The 22498-nt window shown below is 41.5% G+C and overlaps 1 protein-coding gene across 1 annotated transcript in view; it reads left to right on the forward strand.

Moving 5' to 3' along the window:
* Positions 1-17701, forward strand: part of LOC106498213 (cytosolic phospholipase A2 beta-like) — a 31139-nt gene extending 13438 nt beyond the window's left edge. The window contains exons 8-21 of the mRNA XM_013959364.2: positions 499-562; positions 1010-1137; positions 1259-1369; positions 2471-2508; positions 3413-3548; positions 4555-4691; positions 4941-5163; positions 5815-5932; positions 6949-7086; positions 8346-8450; positions 9088-9273; positions 12353-12519; positions 13426-13612; positions 16771-17701. Coding sequence (XP_013814818.2) covers positions 499-562; positions 1010-1137; positions 1259-1369; positions 2471-2508; positions 3413-3548; positions 4555-4691; positions 4941-5163; positions 5815-5932; positions 6949-7086; positions 8346-8450; positions 9088-9273; positions 12353-12519; positions 13426-13612; positions 16771-17015 — 1983 coding nt within the window. The 3' untranslated portion in view covers positions 17016-17701. The remainder of the gene's footprint in view (positions 1-498; positions 563-1009; positions 1138-1258; positions 1370-2470; positions 2509-3412; positions 3549-4554; positions 4692-4940; positions 5164-5814; positions 5933-6948; positions 7087-8345; positions 8451-9087; positions 9274-12352; positions 12520-13425; positions 13613-16770) is intronic.
* The last annotated feature ends 4797 nt before the right edge of the window (positions 17702-22498 follow it).

A 22498-nucleotide genomic window follows, 5' to 3' on the forward strand; every position in this document is an offset into this window, starting at 1 on the left:
GTATGAATTATTAAAGGTGAACTGGAATGACTCAGGTGGGAGGTAGGGTGGAATAAATCCATGATCTCCCTACATCAAGACCAGCAAGAAGATGCCACGTAGACTAATCACAGCCACAATACACAGAAAGTCATCATCAGGTGACTCCCCCCACCCTTCCTAAATAATTATCAGATATATCTGTAGCTGTGTTTGGGCAACAGTGTGTAATACAGAGATTCTTGATTTCAGGATAGCTTGAATGGGTATGATCACCTGCAGCAGTGTGCCACTATATGGACAAGTTAGTTCAGAAGCTGTATAACTGGGCTAGTGCAACACTGTCATGAGATAATGAGCTCTGAATCTACTCTTGCGCAACTAGATTGTTTCCAGCACTGAAACCAGTTTAGTTGGCTATATATTATAGCTAAGGACCATCTGCATGATGCTTCATTATGTACAGCATATAGAGCGTTTGCTGTATTTTCATGCTTTTTCCATTGGTATCTTTCACAGTCCCGTGAAGTTTGCTGCTTAGAAGTGCAAGTGGACAGAAATGAAAGCAAGAAATATTTGAAAGGTACACCCATTTCTCTGTGAAGTGAGGATGCAACCAAATCAACCCTATCATAGTCAGTTCCAGATGGAGGCACATTAAGATACAAAGATGACTAAACACCTACTAAAGACAATAAAATATAGACCAGAGAAAGTATTTGAACTGCCCCAGGTTGTAACTCTGATCTCCTATGTCCTTTCCTTGAAACTATCAAGTTTCGATACAGCCAAGTTTTCTAGTGGAGGTATGAGAGAGTGCTGGCATTGTGAGCACTCCAAGCTATGGGGTAAAGGCAGTAGTACCAGTTATTGATCATGCGAAGACCTGTGCCTGTGCTGTAGGACACTTGCCAGTATGGCACTTATGGAGTTGTCCCAGAGAATGAGCCTCCAGCAGAAAGTTTGCTGACTTCGTTAGCTATCTTGCCTGAGCAGCAGTAACTAGTTTGAACAATTCTGTTTTATCTAGAGGGCAAAAACGTCGTGCTTATAGTTCCTGCATCTCATGAAGGAACACAGAAGACTACAGAGGACACAAATACTTTCTACTTCCATTGTGTGAAGGCTTGGGAGCCAGTGCTAAAAGTCAGGCTGCAGGTAATGGGCACTGTATGGTACCACTGTTCATACTGCTCATTCCTTTCCAGCATCTCCAAAACAGCGAAGAACAGGACTGTTCTGTTCTGCGAATAAAAAACATGTTTTTTGTTCTCTGCAGAAAATTTCTGATAAGGAAGATGACAAAAGCAATTTAAGTGACACCTTAACAGTACCACTGAAATTTCTCCCTGTTGGACATAAAGTGAAAGTAGCCCTCCCTGTAAGAAATGTAAGTGCTTCAACATTTATATGAACTTTTCGAGAGATGAGCAAAGTAACCCTCAGTTAAATCAACACAGTATTTAACTGCATTTAACACGGTATCATTTAAAAAAAACCTTTCAATTAGTAAGTCTGGGTGGGAATTTTCTGCAAATAGAAGGAAAGGTTAGTTTCTCATAGAAATATCAATTCTTTGTCAATAAAATCAGTTACTGGGGATCCATCCTGGCTAGTTCTAAATGCCTAAAAGTTAAGTGTCTAAATTTAGAGGCCAACTTCTTCTAGCCTTATACAGCGGAACAAGAATATTCTACTTCCTCAGCAAGGTTTTGGGTTGCTCTTGGTAGGGCTCTCAGTCTATTTCCACCATCTCAAGCAAGCCTGGGTGACTAGCTCAGACTATATACCTAACTTTTAGATGGCTGAAAGTTAGAAGAGATGAATCTTACCCTCAGTGAACACTTCTGGTACATTCTTCTATGCCTACAGTCATGATGGTAACTGGTGGATAAGTACATCTTTAAGTTTTTTTAAAAGCAGAAGAAACACTGCTATGTGGCCAGATGAATCTGCTAACAATAGCCAGACATCCTTTCAGACCTCACAGCAGGAGAGAGGCAAAAATAGGAGGAAAAGAATCTCTCAACAGCCTTTCTCATAAAGAGAAGGGAGAATGAATATCCGCTTCACCTTGTGTGATTCCCCACCCCTCTGGTGGGAATCTTTTTTCTTCAGTAGCCTTTTGGAAGTATATGGTGACTTGCATTTCCTCTTCTTAACACTGTCTTTAGCAGGATATTACTGTTCTTTATCCTAAAGAATGGGAGAGTGGTAGTGTGATATTACTGCTGAGTTAAGCTGGTCCACAGGGGTATTCACGGTGAAGTAGGAGTTGTGTTTGATAGCCCACTCCTGTAGTCACTTTTACTCCTTCTGCTGCTTTTGCTTCTCTACAGAATGTTTTTGGTGTTTATTTGGAATGTAGTGGGGAGGGTATTCCGGGGGCACTAAAAATTAGGATTTCAAAACTTCTTTCTCCCACAGTCATTCTCATTCCTGCTTTTAAATCACGTTTGGCTTTTTAATAATGACATTTCTTTGCTTACAGAATGTGCCACTGCAGTTGTACCTCCAACTAAATGATTGGTAAGAGGACTGCTTTTTTCTCTGAAGGTTTTATTGCTCTTTGAACAGTGAATTCTAGAGCAGCGTATTCTTCATTTAGATATAAGGAATGCACAAGGCTAGAGACAAAATAGAACAACGTTAAGTCACCATGCAAGAGTCACCACAACATAGTGAAGTTAAATACCTTTGGGGCAACAGAGTCATACCAAGATGCCAAGAAAAATGATGGCAATTTCAAACAGTGAAGAACTTCATCAGAATGTCCTTTGAGTCAAAGAACCAAAGACTGAGATTGGAGACTTCTTCAAAAGGGACAATGAAACAGGAATAAGGCAGAGGGAAAAGAGAGTTTGACATGAGCAAAACATCCAGATGTTATACATTACTCAAACCAAACATATATTCTTCAGAAAACAGAATTGTGGTCCCAGCTATATAAATAGAAAGAAGCATTAGCTAGGGAAGACAAGAAGTTACACTTTAAAATAATGAGTTAGAAAACAAATATTAACAAAATTATTTGATTATCTTTTTCATTAAACTCTTATTCTAGAGATCTATGGTACAAATCTCCATGGAAAACAGCATTACATTCTGGTCACCCTTAGCTCAGAAATTATATGAAGCAGAAATAGAAAGGATTCAGCTTACAAAGCTAGTGAAGGACACAAAGAAGCCTTTCTCTTTCTGTATTTGCTATCCTAAGCTGCCAGTATAACTTACGCTGAAAGATCAGAAAGTAATGAGACCACATAGAAGCACAGCAGTTGCTTTCTTTGAAGCTGGGATCTGCATTTCGGTCTCTAAATCAGAACAGCGAATCATGATTCTTTATGATGTTTAATAAACTGCAGTTGCTGAAAGTAGATCCATGTACATTTTAAACACCAGTCCTGTGCCTCTGGATTTATTTATGTTCCAGCACAGAAAAACTAGATGTGCGCTTAGGGTATAATCTGTGCCCAGAAGAACACAAATTCTTGCAAAAAAGGAAGAGAGTGGTTGCCAATGCCCTGAAGAAGGTTCTTCATCTGGAAAGAGATCTACATGAACACGAGGTCTGTGAGTTGGAATCCAAGCATGGGATGTGGGGCTATTGATAGAAATTGATATCAAGGCTATTGAATTCAAATTGGCACAACTCCCTACAAACTTTCTGGTAGTTTTTGCATGTTGATGACAAACCCATTGATTTTAATTGAATGGCAGCAAAACAGAAGTTCTCTGAGTGGTATACCCCAAAATTTCATCTCAAATATTCTTGCCCCCATTCTCTTCAGTGGCCAAATTCCAAAGGACATAATATACTCCTCCTCAAGTCCAAAGTTCCCAATGGTGTGATGCAGCATGTCAGCAAGTTATGAGAAGTTAGTACACTGTGTGAGACACAGCCTAGCCAGACAACCCAAACCAGGTTGGAAAATGGGGTATTTGAAATTCATCTCACGTAGAAATATATGTAATCATTGAAATCTCCCTTTTTTAGGCTGATTTTTTTTTTTTATTTTCAAAACACTTTTCACAAAAATTCAAAATCCTCCAGGTTGAGAAAGAACACTTTCTAATTGCATCCAGCTGAAGTATGTTTTGCTGCCAAAATGCAAGGTGAATTTTTAAGTGAACATTGATTTTCCTGCTGGAATTTTATTTGTTGAATGGATGCTGTCCAAAGAGTCATTTTGTTTGCTTATTACTTTCTTTGCACTCTGTTCAGGACTTCCTTGAATCAATTCTTAATTGCATTTATTTAAGTTTTTATCATTAATAGTAAAATCAGATAATTATCTGGTATAAATTGTTGCAATTCCACTTTTAAAGAACAAAGGGAGAAAGGAGAATTAAAATCACTGAATATTAAAACTCACCTAAGCTTTGAGATTAAGGGAACTCACTGAATATCTGGAGTTTAATTTAAAGAAGGTACTTGTAAAGACTGGCTGAACATTGATTTAATTTCATTGTCCTCCAGTAAAGTCTGCTAAGGAAATTATAAAAGCTGGAATTAGACTTTTCCAAGTAGGCAGGTGAGTAACTTTTTGAAGATAATGCTTATGTTTTTAACAGGTCCCAGTAATAGCTGTTATGGCAACAGGTGGAGGCCTCAGAGCAATGTCAGCAATGTTTGGCCACCTTTTAGCTCTTCAGAAGCTAAATCTGTTGGACTGTGTTACCTATCTCACTGGGGCTTCTGGCTCAACATGGTGCGTATAGAAGATGGGATTTGTATTTGGAATCTGGAAAGAGTGTGACACCACATTTCCACACACTGAGAGTTGTATCTCTCTCAAAGTTTTACATTGTTAATAAGTGAACCTTATTCCTTGGTAAAGCCATTACTGTTGGTTCTGTATCATAGTCTTGCTAATTCTCTCCTTTGATGGAAGCAGATGGGTAAAAATAGTAATTTGTATTATTAAATGGATGATTTTGTTCACATTTCTGTTTTTTAGGACCCTAGCAGACCTGTATGAGCGTGCTGATTGGTCACAGAAGACTTTGGAAGGGCCGCTCAAGGCAGTAAAAGAACAAGTGACAAAATGCAAGCTCAACATTATGTCTATGGAGCATCTGAAGTATTATCACGAGGAACTAACTGAAAGGGCAAAAGAAGGACACATCTCATCTTTTACAACCCTGTGGTCACTTGTTCAGGAAATGTTCTTACATGATGAGGTTTGTACCGTACTGCCAGGAACATGGTCCTGCCACAGATTTGGGAAACATCCTCTCTTTTTCTTTAGAGCTTTGGTCCCATGATATAATGTGGATGAATAAGGTTTGGGAACAAATCCAAAGTGATTGAGGCATCCCAGTGTGATTTGTAAACAATGACAAAGGATCCTATAGGCAGGATATTCCAGGGTAGCTAATGGTTGGATGGTGCCTCTGTACTGGAGTGCTTAACAGACAACAGCTTCAATGGCCAAGCTTTCAGAAAGCACTGAGTGATCCCCCTTGAAAAATCAGGCCTTTTAAAGTCTCTTTCTAGGTGGACACTTGAGAGCTAGAGTAATCTGTCTTCTTCAGAACATTAGTCTGAGCCTTAGTAAAGATCTGTGGGACACAGACAGTCAAAGCACTTAGACATTATTGAACAGGTTAGTATTCATCAAAAAGACAACTAGGAAAGAAAATGCAGGAACACAAAGGAAGAGCCTCTTATGAAAATGTGACCAACAGATTTATTTGGGTACTAAAATATCTGTCATCTGCTATTGCTCAGATAGTTTGTCAGCAGTTCTGTCTTGCTGTTTCAGGAAGTTTACTTTAATTCTCCTGAGGCTTATTGTGTTTTTTTTTTTTTTAATATATATATTCGATTAGCCGAGAAAGTACAAACTCACAGACCAGCGCAAGGCATTGGAGCATGGCCAAAACCCATTGCCTTTCTATGCAGTCCTCAATGTCAAAGAGGAAAAGTTCAGCACTTTCAAATTTAGAGGTAAGTATTCCTAGAGTTGCTTGTGACTCTGTGTAGGGACTAAAGAGGATTTGGAGGGATGTGTGGCAGTGAGAAAGCCTCTGTTGCTTGCCCTGGCTCAGGACTCATCTTCTACTAAAATGTTTGTCTTTCTTTGGAACTATTGGGTGTGGTAAGAGAAAGCAGATCTGCTAGCTGACGCCCTCAGACATGAACAGGGTATCTCAGAACATCTGGGCCGAAGTTCTAGTGTGTGACCGTGGGCAAATCATGTAATCTTTTTCAGCTTCAGTTTCACACATATAAAATTGTTATGATGGTTCTTTAGTCTGTAAAGCTACTGTGAAATGCAATTGTCACTTCCCTAAATATTATACAAATGAGAGTTTAAAAATGTCTAGAATGGAGAAATGGGTATGATTGATATGATGCATATTATCTGACACTTTCAATAGACACAGGCTACATTCAACAAATGGTATTAAAATGAGAGATACTGGAAAGAAAAACCATTTAGTACTTACATTTAGGTTAGATTTATGGCTACTGCAATAGCTATACAAGAGAGGTTGAGCCTGGAAACTGCATCACCATGTCCATATTTTGATATCTTCTAGTTCTGAGCTGATGTGTCTTCAAGCTGCTTTGTTTTATCGTGTAGACTGATGGGTTAGCAGAAGCTTCATGCCAGTCATTCCTTGCAGGTTGGATCAGACAACCTGTTGTACATTTAATGCTCTTGATTTATAGAGACAAGTGGGATCCCAGAATCTTTATATGGAAATATAAATATAAGCTTTTGAAGCTAATGTTAGACCGTTCTTCTGAAGTGAAAAAGCCAGTTCTTTCTGTATGTGAATCATCTCTCAGTTTTTATGGAAATATACAGTACAGCTTGCACTACAAGCTACTGATAGTACAAAGCTGCTGAGACTAGCAAAACTCATTTAACTTGTGGATAGCTTTATCCGTAGGGGGAGGTTTTATCTTCTTACTCTGTATTACAGTAAACATACCATGTGTCAATTCCTCTGCAGAATGGACGGAGTTTTCTCCTTACGAGGTGGCCATACCAAAATACGGAGCCTCCATTTCTTCAGAATTTTTTGACAGTGAGTTCTTCATGGGAAGGCGAGTGAAGAAGTTACCAGAATCTCAGATCTGCTATCTGGAAGGTGACCTAGAAGTCAAGGAATAAAGTTAATCAAAATACAGTAGAAAGCACGGATCTGGTACTAACTAGCCACTGCTCTGTGTAAAACAGTCCTGGCCAGAAAGTCTGCTCTTGGTCTTGATTCAATGCACTTTTTACCTGCTCTGTGCACTTCAGCTCCATGTAAAGCTTCTTTCCTCCTCTCCTCCCTTTTCCTTCAGGCAGGTTTGGAGAGTTGCAGCAGGGTCCCCCTTCCCATTTTCTGAGCCAAACAAGAAGGTGGAGAAGGCAAGATGAGGAAATATTAACCCCTTTCCTCCCAGTCAGTCATTTCATAGGCAAGTGAAGTGAGGTAGCTCTTCAACCTCTTTGGAGGCATGATATTGCAGGAGTATAATTGGAAGGAGCCAAAAATAAAATACAACTCATCTGAGACAGCCCACAAAGGTGAGAACCATCTGAGCTTTGTGGGTTGAGAATGGTGTTAGATGCGTCCACTAATCTTCCTTGCCTGTAAGGATGAAGGAAGCCCTCTTAACCTCCAGCAACTGCCTTGACTGGCTGCTCTGCCTCTCAAAGCAATTAAAAGGGGAAAAGCAGCTAGTCAGTGGAGTCCATCTCCCTGAGGCAGATTTGAAATCCTTGTCAAAACTGAAATCCTTGACATCAAAAAAGGATCCAGTGGAGATCAAAATCATATTTGCTTCATTGTGAAGTCCACTAGAGATTGAATTTGTTCTTCATGTGAGTACCTGGCATGGGCTCATGACAAATGGTAATTCTTTCTTCTCCAAAAGCAGACTGGCATATGGAGCCAATTCCATTCTGATCCTGTATCAGTTGAACTCCACAGAAACTAAACATGCCTGAAAGGAAAAAAAACAGGCCTTAGATAAATTTAAAGAACAGATCAGTTGAAAGAAAATTCTTAAGCTTGTATGGCTTCACACATGCTTCTGAAGTCTGCTTACACTCTCCTTCTTTCACAAGTACACAACAGACACTCTTAAAACATAGTTTGGGTGACTGATATCTCTGTTTTGTTACTCTATAGTAGAAAGTGAATGGTCTGTGTGTAGATAGCTTTTGAGAAAGAGCACTGAAATATTATCATTAAATCTGAATTCTGAGAGACTTATTCATTAAGCAAAGTCGCAGCAGAGTCAATTCACATAGGCCAATAATATTTTGCATGGGTACTTGTAATAAAAAATTTAGATGAAATACCCAGTTATTAACATGAGTTGGTGCAGTATTTTTCCCATATGTTTTGACTTGCAGGTCTTTGGACAAATATCTTTACTAGGAATTTGCTGGATGGCTTGTATTGGTCTTCAAATTCAAATGAATTCTGGGAACGATGGGCCAAAGATATGGTAGATATAGGTAAGAGATTAAAAATCAGTCTTGACCACATAGTACTTCTTATAAAGGAGAGGATTAAGGAAGATATACTATTGCAACTGTTTGTGGATAATCTCTCGCATGTTCTCCCTAAACTGGTGCATCATGTATTGCATCACTGTGGATCTTCCAGTATGATTTTTATCTGCACCAGAACGACTTTGATTCAACTCTGATGATATGGAAAACACACTCCACTTTTTTTGCACACTCTGTGACATTTTCCTCTTTTTTTTCTATTTTTTCTTTTCTTTTCTTTTTTAATCCACAGTCACACTTTATGCTAATTGCAAATGTTTTTCATTTAAAATTTGCTCACAGTCTATTAAATGATTCCTGCTCTGACTGTGCAAATAAAAGGGGTGCCTTTTGCTCATAGGCAAAAGTATAAAGCAACTGTGTCATTTGAAAGAGTAAAAGGCAAAAGCTGTGTTTGCTTTAAACAAAAACAAACCTGTCTTTGTTTATGAATAGGATCATGTGCATATGTTTTCAAGCAGAATGCAAGAAATGAGAAGGGGAGGGGTGCACAGGAAGATGGGAAGGGCAGCTAGCCAGTAGAGGTGCATGGCAGAACAGGTCACCAATGTTCTTTTTCACACTTCCCTTTCTGCTCCAGAAAGACATTCCCCTGAGGATGATACCACTGCCATCGAGCCTCCGTCTTGTTTGTCAGGGAAATTGTATGAAATGTTTCAGGACATTATGACAAAGCGTCCACTGCTGGGAAAGACTCATAACTTCCTGAGAGGCTTGGAATTTCATAAGGATTATATCCACCAGGAAGAATTTACTGAATGGAAAGGTAACTGCAACAAAGAGTTAGCTGCAATGTGCAGGTAACATCTCAGATTTTTTTTTTATTATTATTTTTTTTTAGACTTTGGAAATCTTACATTTAGAGATATTTTCTCAGGCTTTGGAAAGCTGGTGGGATGGAGCTATGTTTAGTGTCTGTTTCTTAAGGATAGCAAATTAAAATTAATCAGTCCATGGGCCGCTTTTTCAGTTCCTGAAGAGACCTGTAGTTTGGGTGACCTCATGCCCTTCTGCAGGAAGTTTGCCACTCTGCAGGTACAATAGTCCAAAGATTCAGAGAAGAGTAGAATGTTTTGAGGTCAGGGAACAAGGGTAACACTAAAAGCATAAAATAGAAAGTAATTATGTGGATGGGATGAATGAATGGATTGGTTGAAAACATGTAGCTGCCCATATATGCAGTATTTCTGATTTATCCAACCAGGGACCTCTCTTTGACCCTTCAGAAACAGGCATAACAGGATGCAACAGCAGAAGGATAAAGCCACGGACTGATTATATTGCACCTCAAACAGAATGTGTAGACCTGATGTATAAATTGAATGGTATTCTTCTATGGCCTCTGCTCTGCAGGAGGGCAAAGCAAACAGTCTTAATGGTTTTACCTCAAAATCTATGAACCTATCTATCTGTGAAATGATAGCAAGGTGCTGAAGCTGAGTTTTTGTGCATCACAAACCTTCCTGTAATCCCCCTCATTTGTTCCATATATCACAAGCAGGTAGCAGTGTAGGAGGGCCCCATACTGTTAAGATTAATTTTCGGCAGGAAAACAAATTAAGCTGTCAGCCTCCTCTGAGTCTTTCTCTTTGGCAACTTGTTTTTTGTCTCTCCTGTTTTGTGCAAGTTACAACACATTTTGTCTCTGGCTGCCATTGCTACCTGAAGTTTGCTGACAATGGCAAGAGATGATGGATTTTTTTGTGGAATAAGGCAGAGCCCACAGTGGGCTAAGTGGTTTCAGAATATTCAGTAAGCAAAAAGTGCTTGTCCTAAAACAGCCTGCGCTAAGAAAAAAGTGGCATAAGAAGGATGGGTGAGAGAAGGAGAAAACAAGCAGCATAAGAAGGTGGGTGAAGGATAAAATTGCCAGTCAGTAAATCTTAAAAAATCTTCTCCCCTACATTTTTTGACTAGCAATTTTGTAAAGGCAAATGGGTAGAGGCAGGTTTCAAGGAGGATATGAAGGAAGAGAGCATAGAGATAATAAAGACTACCTCACGGTAGATATCCTACAAATAAAGTAAAATAAGTGGAAAGCATGTAGTCTAGAGTGGGAAAAGGAAAGGAAAAAAAAAAAGCCTGGAATGGGAAACATTAGCAGATATTGTAGCCTCTTTTTGCTGCCTGTATGAAACCAAAGAAAAAACAGGTCTGGATCCATCCCTAGCACAAAGGCGGGAGGAGATGTCAGCTCTATGAACAGAAATGATGTAATGGTGAAGTTTCCAGAATATAGCTATGTTTTAAAGACTTGCCTGCAGCTCAGATTATATGACACATTAGAACAAGACTTTAAATGGCTTGTGGAGAGGCCTAATTTTCATGGTGGTAAATTTGAGATCGCATCAGTATAATACATTTACAGTAGGGCTCATGCTTTCAAGGGAATTCCTTAAGAAGGACTTCTCCAAAGTCTCTTTTAGGGTGTGAAATAGAAGTAGATGCTGTCCCAAGGAACTGCCTACTTCTGATTCATATATCCAGCCATGAATAAGTGCTGCCCAGTTCCATCTCCATGATAAGAAAATGGGAGTAATGGAATTTTAACTAAAAATATTCACCTGGCCAAATAAAACTAAAAAGCATGCTCTGTTTCTTCTGTGAGGAACTGCAAGGAAAATGTCTCTGATTACAACATAATTTGAGAATTCCCAGCAGCCATGAATGCTAAAATAAGCAAATGATTTTGTAAAAGTCTGACAGAGAGGGGATGGAAAAAATATAAGTTATTACTTCAAGATGCCGTCTAACATTCCAGACTGTGGAACAAATGAGTTATTCTACTCAGTTTAAATCAACACTTCAGAATGAGGCCAGGGAGGCAGAAAGATTGAAAGAAATGAAATGCTGGAACTTACCTGCAGTATTTCTGTGATCAATAATTCCCTAAAACACTTAAGTATAAATGATTCAAGGCTTGCGGGGTCTGCTCTGGGCTTTGCTACCTCATTTTGTGAACTTGAAGAAATCATTTAAAACTCTATTTTGATATTTAAAACCATGGCAGGAAGTTTCTTATTCCATGGGACTAGTAATGTAGTAATGGTATTTTCCACAGGGGAACAATGGTGGTGGTGCTGTCTACAGAGAGATTGATGGGATTGCTAGCAGAGAAGTAAGTGTCTGGCTGTCAGGAGTTGGGCTTTAGATCTCAGCTTACCACTTGGTATAATCCACTTTTGCCTGCCTTGGGGGTGAATGTGAGGTTTAATTAATTCAAGCAATATTTTAAGCTCTTGGTAGAGGATAATGAATGCATGACATGGTATTTTTTGTGGAATAACTAAGATAATTTACATGAGAAGTCACTGAAAGCAGGCTGTAATCAGAGTTTTCAAGCTGGGAGAGGAATCTAATCCTGAGGGTGCAAAAGCAAAAGACATTCTCTCCTGTGGGATTAATGGCTGCACCTGGAGAAGAGAGCAGTGATGTACTGCATTTGCTAGATTTGTTGCTACACTGTGAAATTGTTTTTGTTGTTTGCATTTTTCCCAGTTCTTAGCAGGGGGAAAAAAATCAGCTATGTCTGTATTCTCTGAAAAATCAATCCTCAGAGCAGCTGTGAGGCCAGCGGGGTCTATGTCTCACCTGCCCTCTGCCTGGCTGCCTCACAGCCTGCCTATGTGAGTGTGCCTGGGGAAGCGTGGTAACAGGCCAGATGTGCTCAGACGTGCAGTTTGGAGAGTGAGCTCCTGAGGCCACATTTCTAGGGTCGTACTATGGAGGGAGGTGAGCCTGGTCATCTGGACCATGGGGCTGCCCTTAACACATAGTACAGACAGAATTACTGACTCCTTGTTTCTTACCAATGCACCAGTAACTGTATTCGAAATGTTTTTCAGACACTGTCCTGGACTCTTACCCTAACAATCTGACACCGCTGGAGAAATGTCTTTGCCTGATAGATGTTGGCTATTTCATTAACACCAGTGGTGCAGCACTCTTCAAGCCAGAGAGGAACGTGGATGTCATTATCTCACTTGATTACGGTTTGGGAAATGTGTTCAAGGTAAGAAGATTGACATGTTCTGCTCCTTGCAGCCCTGGTAACACTCTTCTTGTGAAGCTGTGAAGTTTAATAGTCAAATTAATATCTGCTGCTCATATTACACAATGACCTGTTGCTCTGAAAATGAATAACTGATAAAGGCATGGAAGTGTTCCCAGCATTAGAAAGGTCAGCTTGTGAGGTGACTAATGGAGTTTGTTGGTGTTCCAAAGCAGAGGACTGAATGAGGTTTGATCACTGTAGGTTGTATTGTAGGCACCATGTTTATGTAGGTTTAATCACATATTTCAGGGCTTCTGCAGGTCCACTTGGGTGGTCAGGAAAATTACTCCCCCTTCCCTTTATTTGGCTTTTGTGTTTGGGGGGAGGGGATTGGGGACTGACTAACAGGACATAAGACAGAATATGGCAGATGCTTGTGTTATTAAAACTCTCAAGTACGTGGCTGTCAAAGTCTTAATCATAGGCTCAAGAGTAAGCCAGTCACCATATCTGGGAACAAGAAGGAAATTTCCTCCAAGATCAGAATTATGGAAACTCTTGGGCTCTTTTCTCTTTAAATGGTTGTAGCATACACTGCCTAGTATCCTCTGGGAATTGCAGTAACAATTGGTCACTGGAGATGTGACCATCATTTTTCCTGCTCTGCCCTCATGATATATTCTAAGTGTTGCTTTTGCTCACTCCCTCTAGCTGTAAAATATGTTACAGGCTGATGGAAAGTATCTTCTGACTTGTGGTGAGTGGTGGCAGAAAGGGTTATTCTGTGGCTTTTTTGGACTATACATTCATTGTAGAGTCATTTCAGGGATTAAATTCAGTTGCCACAGTGTTTCTATGTTATCCCAGGAAACCTGATTCTTGTCTTAGTGTTGGCTTTAAGGTGATCTCATTCTGTGTCCATAGCAATTAGAGATGACATACAAATATTGCAAGATACAAGGAATCCCATTCCCCAAAGTCGAGCTAAGTAAAGAAGAAGAGAAGAACCCAAAGGAGTGTTACGTGTTTTCGGATGCAGAGGACCCCAGAGCACCTATAGTAATCCATTTTCCCCTTGTAAATGACACGTTTAAGGAATTCAAGGAACCTGGTAAGTTCACAGTCAATAAGAATTATTCATTTTAGCTGAGTTTGGGCCAGCTGTCTTTCTACAACAAGGATCCTATTTGTCCTTTGTAGCAATAGCTCTAAGAAAGGGGACAGTCCTTGTGTGAGTGAGACCACCCTGTCCCCCACCCATCGTGGTTGTATATGTGGGATTACCTCTTCCGTTGGGCTATGAATGAGGATGTCCAGTCCTCTCTAAGGCCAGGTTTAGGATACTGCATTAAGCTTAAAATACATGAATTTCTACCATGGCAGAGAAGCAGGATGTGTTAACCTTTTTTTTTGCCCATTAACCTAGCTGTGTTAACCTTTTCACTAAAACCTGGTTTATATTACCCATCTACTGAGTGAAATGCTATGTCTTTAAAGGCATATCCCAGTAAGCCATGATGCAACAGAGGTGTCTGAGGCAGATCTACGTTTGTACAGGTTAGCCTCCACATATCAGCTCAAGAGGCAGGTTAGCAAACCACAACAGACTCAGTGATGCATTAGGGTAGACCATGGCTTCAAGCCACAGCTTACATTGCAACACATACTGGAGAAGGTACTACTTGCAATGGGAAGATGTTGGGGAAAAGGGAAGGCTAGAATTCCTCCTTGGCCTAGAAAGGACCTAGAACATCTGTGCTAGGCTGGCTCCTTCCTCCCTCCCCTACCCCATATCAATTTAGGATGCAGCAGTAAACAAGCAGGCGGGGCAGAGGTTGCTTCTCGCACACCCTTGTTCCTTTGTCCAGTGATGGTAAGGATGATGCTTGTAGCCTGAGATTCAGGAGGGAGTCAGAGCAGAAGGAATAGGCACATGTTTACCCAACATGGTCAGAAGAATAAATGGTAGGAGGTGAAGTGGATGCAATAATTAATTGGCACAGGAATAAGACTGAAAGTTACTGATTGTTCTACATTGGCCTAGCCATTGTATGGTGTTGGTACAAGTGTCATGGGAGAAGGAGGTTACTTGCTTGATAAAAAGATAGTGAGTAGAAAGAGCTGCTAAGAAACAGCTCTGTTGGTCTGGGGAGTACACAAGGAAAAGCCTATATTAGCTCACAGAGAAGGTCCTTATCGTGTACTTGCTAAAGAGCATTGCAAAAGACTTTGGTGACCATGCACATGATTGACAGAAAGCAAGTCTAAGTGTCTCAGATAACACAACTCATATCCTTTCTCCAGTGACTTCAGTGACAGACGTTGCTTTGCTATAGGGGCATATGCAGTTGGGTCCGTTCTGCTTGGAGGCTCAGCAGCCCCTGGGCAGTGGGGTCTTCCTTCCGGTACTGTCTTTGAATGTAGGCATGAAGCAGCAAAGAACAAGGCGGCCTCAGTAAAGACCAGGTTTTCCCAAGAGATTGTGGGATACTCTTCAAAAATCAGCAGGTTTTATCTTGCTGGTGCCTCTGCCACCTGTTTTCCTTAAACTCAGACCTTCCTTTGGCTTGGAGCTCTCACAGCAACCAACCCTGAAGTATCTCACATACCCCTTTTGAGTTACCAGGCCCACAGGGAACTTCTGTCCCTCCCCACTGCTCAGCACAAGAGACAGGGCATTCACTCTCCTTCCAGCTTTACCCAAAACCATATTGTGTTTCTGGGACCAAAGCAAACAAAATGGCTGTCTCTGAGGGAATGTTTGGGGAAAGTTAAGTAATGCTCTTTTTCTGCTATGACATTCACCACTGAATGCTCAGAGAATACATGCATGAACAGATACACCAACAAAATCCCATATACAACTCCACAGATGAACAGATAGAGGAGACAGATACCCTGTAGAGGGGACTAGGCCTGTTAGATGGCAAGGGGCAGTCAGGTAAGGCTGCTCAACAGTGGCTAGCAAGTAAAACAGGTGAGTATTTTAGAATCACTCTGAATGAAGGATGGACGAGATTATGCAGAGTAAAGCAGCTGCTGCAGCTTCTCAGTGCTCCAGGCCCAAATCTTTGAGCTGTGACACTCATCTGCATGTCCCTGAGTGATTCATCAATCAAGCTGACAGCCAGCAGCTGATGTGGGTGGTTGGGGGAGGAGAGCCCTTGGCAACCTGGGGATTTCAAGTTTAACAGTGGAGCTTTTCATTTCTAGATGGTTGAGAGACACCTTGTGGAATGTGGGTATTTGTTTTTTCTGCTTTTAACTGTTTAAATTCTAGAAAAGAGAAAGAATCAGCTTTGCAAGTGCACATTTACATTGCAGCTATCAGCTGTGCTTTGTGTGCTTGAGACAGATGCAGCTGCCTGGATGTGGATAGCGCAGATTATATGGCACTCTCAACATTGAGAGGCTCAATGAAGCAAAGCTTGGACCTTTGTGATACAGCTACTTCTAGTGGCAGCCTGGGCCCAACACCTTGAGGTCATGCTGCCAGGAAACCACTAGATTAGACTAAAACCTGCTATGTCTCAAGCATAGTTCATGCATCATTTTTATGTGGTTCTTGTAAGCATTGTATATATCTCAATAATAATATCTCAAATGCAGTCTGTTTGTTGCCTGACTGCCAATCATCTTGCATTACATTTTTGGTTTGGGCACATTTGGTTCAAGCTGTAAGGAGTTAGGTAAAAAGGAGCATAAATATGAGGTTGTTGAAGTCATTGGCCCTTGGAGGTAATCACAGTGTCTTGCTACTTAGCAAAAAAACTGACACAACAGGGAGTATGGATCGGAATAGGCAGTTCTGCCTGGTTAGCATCACAAGGCCTCCTTGTATGTACTAGATTGTCTACTCACTGAACACCAGCTTTAATCATGAATATTGGAAGGTATTCCAGGTGTGTGGCTTGTCTGAGAATCAGCCGAGTAGGATTTGGGAAAGGACATGGACCCAGGAGTACATTGCCCAGTAATGACTGGCTGCAGCTGCAAGACAAGGGGGGCAGGTGATGATTCCTCTGAGCCCCCCTCGGGGATTTCCAGGTCTGAGTTTTAGCAGGAAGGGGAAGGAGGAGCAGCCGGGAAAGCTGACCATGAATGGCTTTTTCAAGGTGTGTGGGGGTGAGGTCTGCAGTCTCAGGGAGCACAATTTCCTGGAGGCTGTTTTTGACAGCTAGTTCTGCTAACTAGATCAATCTTCTCCAACATCACGTGTTTTATAGTCCAGATTCAGCTCACTGTGGTGGCTTTTCTCTTCCTTTGCAGGGGTAGAGCGCTGTCATACGGAGATGGAAGAGGGCAACGTAAATCTGGACAACAGCCGCTCACCCTATTACCTCGTTAGGCTAATCTACTCCTCTGAAAATTTTGATAAACTGGTGAACCTGAGCAGGTACAACATCCTCAATAACAAAGACCTGCTCCTCCAGGCAATCCAGAGTGCTGTAGGACGGAGGAGAGGCAGCAGGACTGGGAATCTACCCAGCCACTCTGGAGCTGAATATGCCTAGGCTAGGTTTTTGCACTGTTTTCCCGCTGAAGGCTATGGCAGTCACATTACAACACATCACAGTGTCCATTATTTGCAGGAAACTGAAGAACCTGTACATTTCTCATTGTGCCTTGTTCAAGTTCCTAGCTTTCAAAAGGACTTATTTAACCCCCTCCCCTGCCGATCCCTCTGCCCCGACCAAGTTTTCAGACCATGACAGCATCACACTGTGGTCTTATTTGTCAAGAGGTTGGGTCCTGATTAGCAGAGATCTTCCAGGAACTCCCCGGTGTTATAAAAAGATGGTGGTGGTGATAGTAATAGTTCTTTGTACGCCTCTGTTCCCTCCATACGGAGCCTATTATCAGTGTCTTTTGGACAATTCATTACAAACCAAGTCCTGGCCATTTGCATTCAGTCATGTCCAGATTTTCAGATAGGCTGAGCAGCTAGATTTGCGCTGAATTGGTGGGCTCAGCTCTGAAGTCAGGCCAAAGAGTCATACATATTTGTGAACAATGGCCAGACTGCAACGTGGACAATTACATTCTGGCTAATTTCCCTTGCTGAATTAGAAATTATTTCTTTATTCCATTGCCCTAAAAGAGTTTGGCACAGAAACGCTGCTCTAGACTGCTGCTAGGGAGGCAGTTACATTTCAAGGAAAGATGGCGTTAGCTGCAGGGGGTGAGTACAGTTATTCTGAGTGCTGGCAGGAGGAAAAATTCTGCATAATGCATGAGAGATTATAGAGATTTATACAGGGTAGTGCCTTTATGAATTAAAATGTCAGAAGCCTGAAACAAGCTTTTGACATCAGAAACTGCAGGGGACTCATCATCTTAGGCACAGGTACATTTAATTTAATAATAACGACTGAGATATAAGCTAGTGCTCCTTTCTTATGCATATGAACTGAATGTAGGGTAAAATAGCTCACTCATGTAATACTGAGTGTATAGCCATTGTATTTTCACACTCAGAAGATTTTTTTCCCTTTACAGTCTTCTAACCCTAACATCATAGGCAAGGTATTTTTTAATAGGTGCTACACTAAAATAGTAGAACACAAAAAAAAGGAAATTCTTTTTCACACCTCTTTGCTGGAGAAAAATGTTCGGGGAAAATGATGCCTGGTTTTCATTTGCTTTGGAGTGCAGTGAGAGACATTACTTTGAGCTAGGAGCTTGGAATATCTTTTAGCCCACTGCTATATTAACAAAAAAGCTGTAGGGAAGGATGCTGAGCAATATGAAACAGATCTTCATCTGGTGCAAACCAACAGAGCCCCACAGAAGTCAAAGATATCTTGCTTTATAGCACCAAAGGACTTGGACTTGTCTTGGGCATATTCATTGGGACCTCCAAGGAAAATCTTACACATTTCTTACACATGTACTAAAAATTTACCTGGTATCTAGAATTAGTTTTACTTGAAAATTAGACAAAGATAAATATGGGTCTGCCTTTTTGGTATATAAAGCCCATAGTCAAGGTCAGAGAGAGAACATTTAGAGAAGGCTTCATTGCCTTAACCCTGCATCCACTAAATGCTATCTTCTGCTGCAAGCAAAGGCAGTGAATAAGACAGAAGCCGCCTCAGGAATATTCTGAATATTCTGTGTATAATTCTTATTTACTGAGTTAAGCAGTATTGTGAGGAGTTTTAACAGCTGTGAATGCAATTGTATAAGTGAATTCAGGCCATGAGATGGTAAGAACTAATCAGATATTGGCTGCAGGAAAAATTAAAAAGCCATTTTGAGTTGAACAGTAGGATGGCAGCAGGGTGCTATTGCAGACGAGAGTTGTACACCGCAGGGGGGGTGTATGCGTGTACAGACACACGGCTGTGTGCATGCACAAGCACAGGGTGCAGGCTGTTTTCATGCTCTTCTGGCTGATCTCATAAAGAAACCCCTTCACGTTACCTGTCTGCACAGGATGCAAACCGCTTCCAGCGCTCGGCTGGGATGCGCTGCGCACCCCCTCCCATGGCCCACTGCCCCCCGCTTCGGCAATGTCCTGTGCTCGGCGCCGCAGCTGCTTTGCCTCATGCTGCCGGCGAGCAGATAGGGACCGGCAAGGAGCGAGTGAGGCTGCCACGAGGCCTCTCCCTGTGCCCTCACTGTGGGGTGTGCTTGGGGCACCGAATTACTGCCTGCCTCTTCCAGCGCTTCATTATTACACAGAAGGTGCAAAGGGCTGAGCTGAGGGAGGTTTGGGGCTGAAGTGCCCCTTTTCACAGCAGTGCTCAAAGGCCTTTGGTCAGTGAGGGACACTGGTGGCCTCCACAAGAGACAACTGGGGTTTCTTTTGATCTTGAACCGGTATCTAACTGAAGCTGGGAGACTTGGCCTTCAGGAAGAAAGATTCAGAGGAAAAAAAAAGCCCCATAAATACAACCAATGCTTTACAAAATAGATCATCAGTGAAGTTTTGTAATTGCCTTTTGTTTATGCCTCAGCCATATCAATAAGAAAAATACTGTTTTACTTCATCCACCTAATTTTTATACTCTGCTGCTGCAAAAAATATCCCTATTTCATTCATAGGCTAGAGTGAACGCTCCTTAACACTCATGGACCTTGCAAGCATGTGCTTGGCAGCAAGTCACCTCACATGCACTGAGAAAATTGGGTCTGTTTAAATGCTCCGCAAACCAGTACCTGGGGCTTGTTTGGTGCATTCATAATGCCGCTAATGCAAACAGAAATGCCCAATAAAATGTGAAAGGGCCAAAACAAACAGGGTTTTCAAGTAACCCACACAGGTCAGTGGAGAATAACTTTCCTGAGGGACTTTTAAACCCTATTATAAAGCAAACAGAGGTGGTTGTAAGAGCAAGGTAGGAGAGTGTTGTAATGCTCCCTTTACCCAGGAGAACTGTCACCCAAGGCTGTGCCTACACTGCTAAATAAAGTGGGACTGGGGGCTGCTGTTTGATCTTGCAGACAAGAGGCACAGACTGGTCACATCCATTCACATGTTCCTTGGCCTCCTCAGGCCCTGTGTGGTATCCCTGTAGCCTTAAAAGATAATACCTATTTTTTATATGCTTTTGCATTTCAAGGAGTCTGAAATTATGTGAGGGCTGTATCATTGCCCATCAAAGTGTGTGTGGTTTTTATTTTTATTTTTTGTGGTAGCATGAAGCTGAGGAAATATGTTGTTGGCCTGATGGCACGGTGGGAGGACCTGAGGGTGTCTTTGTGGGCAAAGCCTGCCCAGACAGTGCTGGAGGACTCCACAGGGTGGAGGGAACTGGCCCTGGCACAGTCCTGTACATGCAGCTTCTTGGGAGGTGGTGGCTGGCACATGCTATCTCCCAAACTGCTCCTGTCTCCTGTTTCAGAGCATGTGAATTTGCACAACCCAAATCCCACAAAACTATGGAGCATAGTTACAGTGAAGAATTAGGGATGATCAGAGACCAGTGCTCAGGTCTGCTCCTTGGTCCTGTTTTCTTTAGCAGTATATGGAGTCTTACGGAATGGATCACTGAAATATTGTGTTCTTGTTCCTCAAATGTTGTGTTTGTTCCTTGCCCTGTTTCTTGTCTGGCCTTACGCCATGTGCTGTCAAATGACTGTTTGACTGGAAGGAATGAAAAGCAAAGCAGGTACTGCAAGGAGAAAGCTACCTCTCTGCATCTCGCCATGAGAAGGGATACGTGACAAGGCACGTGGCATGCTTCTGAGCAAGTCCGTGCTGCTCTGAAGGATTCATGTCTGCTTAACTGCTTAAGGTGAATTCACACATGCAAAAAACTCACCCAAAATGCACCCAGATCCCTGTTCTCAGATGGACATTCTTCCGGAAAACCCACACAAATACAGAGCTTGCTATCTGCTGCCAAATGCAGAGGAAACAAAAGTTTTTCCTCTCTCTTACCTACTCTATATAGAAATTGCTTGCATCTTTTAACTGTTTAATAATATAATCTTTAAAAATAAAATATTGCATAAGGAGCACTGGAGTCATGAAAATCTTTATGTGCTTAAGTAGAGAACAACATTTACTGACTTGTGTCAGCACTACTTATGCTAACTGTCTGCTGAGCAGTTTGTAGAGCATTTACTGGTTTCAGGATTGGGTGGACAAATCAGAAGTGCTGGCTCACAAAGGCATTGAGTGCCTTGGAAAAGTGGAAGAATCTACCTTAGTGGCAAATAAACCTTCTTCAATGGGCTAGCATAAGAAAGTGTAGGAACACAGCTGTACTGGGCCACAACCAAGAGACAGTATTATATTGCCTTTTGGTGATTTTGTTTAAATGCGTGCGGAAGTCTACCTTTCACTGAACTTCATTGTTACCATTAAATGGTAAGTGTGGAATACCTAAGATAACTCCCTGCCCCCCCTCCCCCCACCATATTGTTTTTCTGGGGGAAAGCAATTAAAATTTATCAATAATGAAAGAAAATGCATCAATTTTCTATTTTTTTGTGAAAGAAAACGGCTCCAGCAGAGGTACAGCAGGTAAGAGAGCCAGGCTAGCCAACCCCCCCCTCCCCGCCACACACACACAATGATTAGATCACCTTGTTGGACTAATCTGAATCAGTCAGAACACAAATTTGAACTTTAGCTGTTGCATGTATCCAGTAAGTACTTACATAAACCTTGTGTTATGCACTTTCCTTCCCTCCCACTGGAAAATTAGTTAATACAAAGTAGAAAACTGCAACAAAGAGCAAGAAACACATGCTTCAGAACAAATAAAAAAAGGACAGAGTCTCAAGTCTTTGTTGGATGAGTAAGGACTTGAAACTTAATCTTCCACTTCTCAGGGAAGAGCCTTAGATGGCCTTACTTCTCACCTTTGTGCTTGGTAACTTTTCTTTGGCTCAGTGACAGAAGTAAAAATAAATAAGTAAATAAATAATATACCCGTGATTGCACCATACCTTAATGAGTGGAGTCTAAAATACAAATGCTTGCACCAATCGGTAAGTATTGAAATAAAAAGGGCTATGCAGGTCCCATCCCACACTGAAGGGGTTCAGCTGATCACTCTTTTCCCTTAGTCTCAGGAGCTGAGGCTAAGCCCTGTGCAGGAGGACTTGCAGCTGTATCTCAGGTGAGCATTCACACCAGCATGTTATTTTGAGGTTATTTTGAGCTCTGTCTTTCCTTTTGGGTCTGCTCTGCTTCACACTCACTGGTTTAAAAAGCTATTTCAGAATCAGAGAGCTGAAACTTGCTCTCTACTAACTCGGTGGAGGGGTGAGCCACAAGTGTTTGGTTTCTGGAAGAAAGCTCATGACCAGCTTTAATTGCATGCCTACCACTTTCACATTATTTATTATTATTCTACTTCTTAGCCATAAGGATTTAAGGGACACAAAAGTGAGAATCCCAGCTGAATCTTATTGCATATCAGAGCTGAGGCACAGAAAACACAAAGCCACCAGCTGTGCTGTCCTCTACACTTCTCTACGAGGCTAGGGCTTTCCCCTGAAAGAGCACTGACCATCTCAGTCCCATTCATGGCAGAGG

The sequence above is a fragment of the Apteryx mantelli genome, chromosome 4 (genome assembly GCF_036417845.1).
Source record: "Apteryx mantelli isolate bAptMan1 chromosome 4, bAptMan1.hap1, whole genome shotgun sequence".
NCBI classification, from domain to species: Eukaryota; Metazoa; Chordata; class Aves; order Apterygiformes; family Apterygidae; genus Apteryx; species Apteryx mantelli.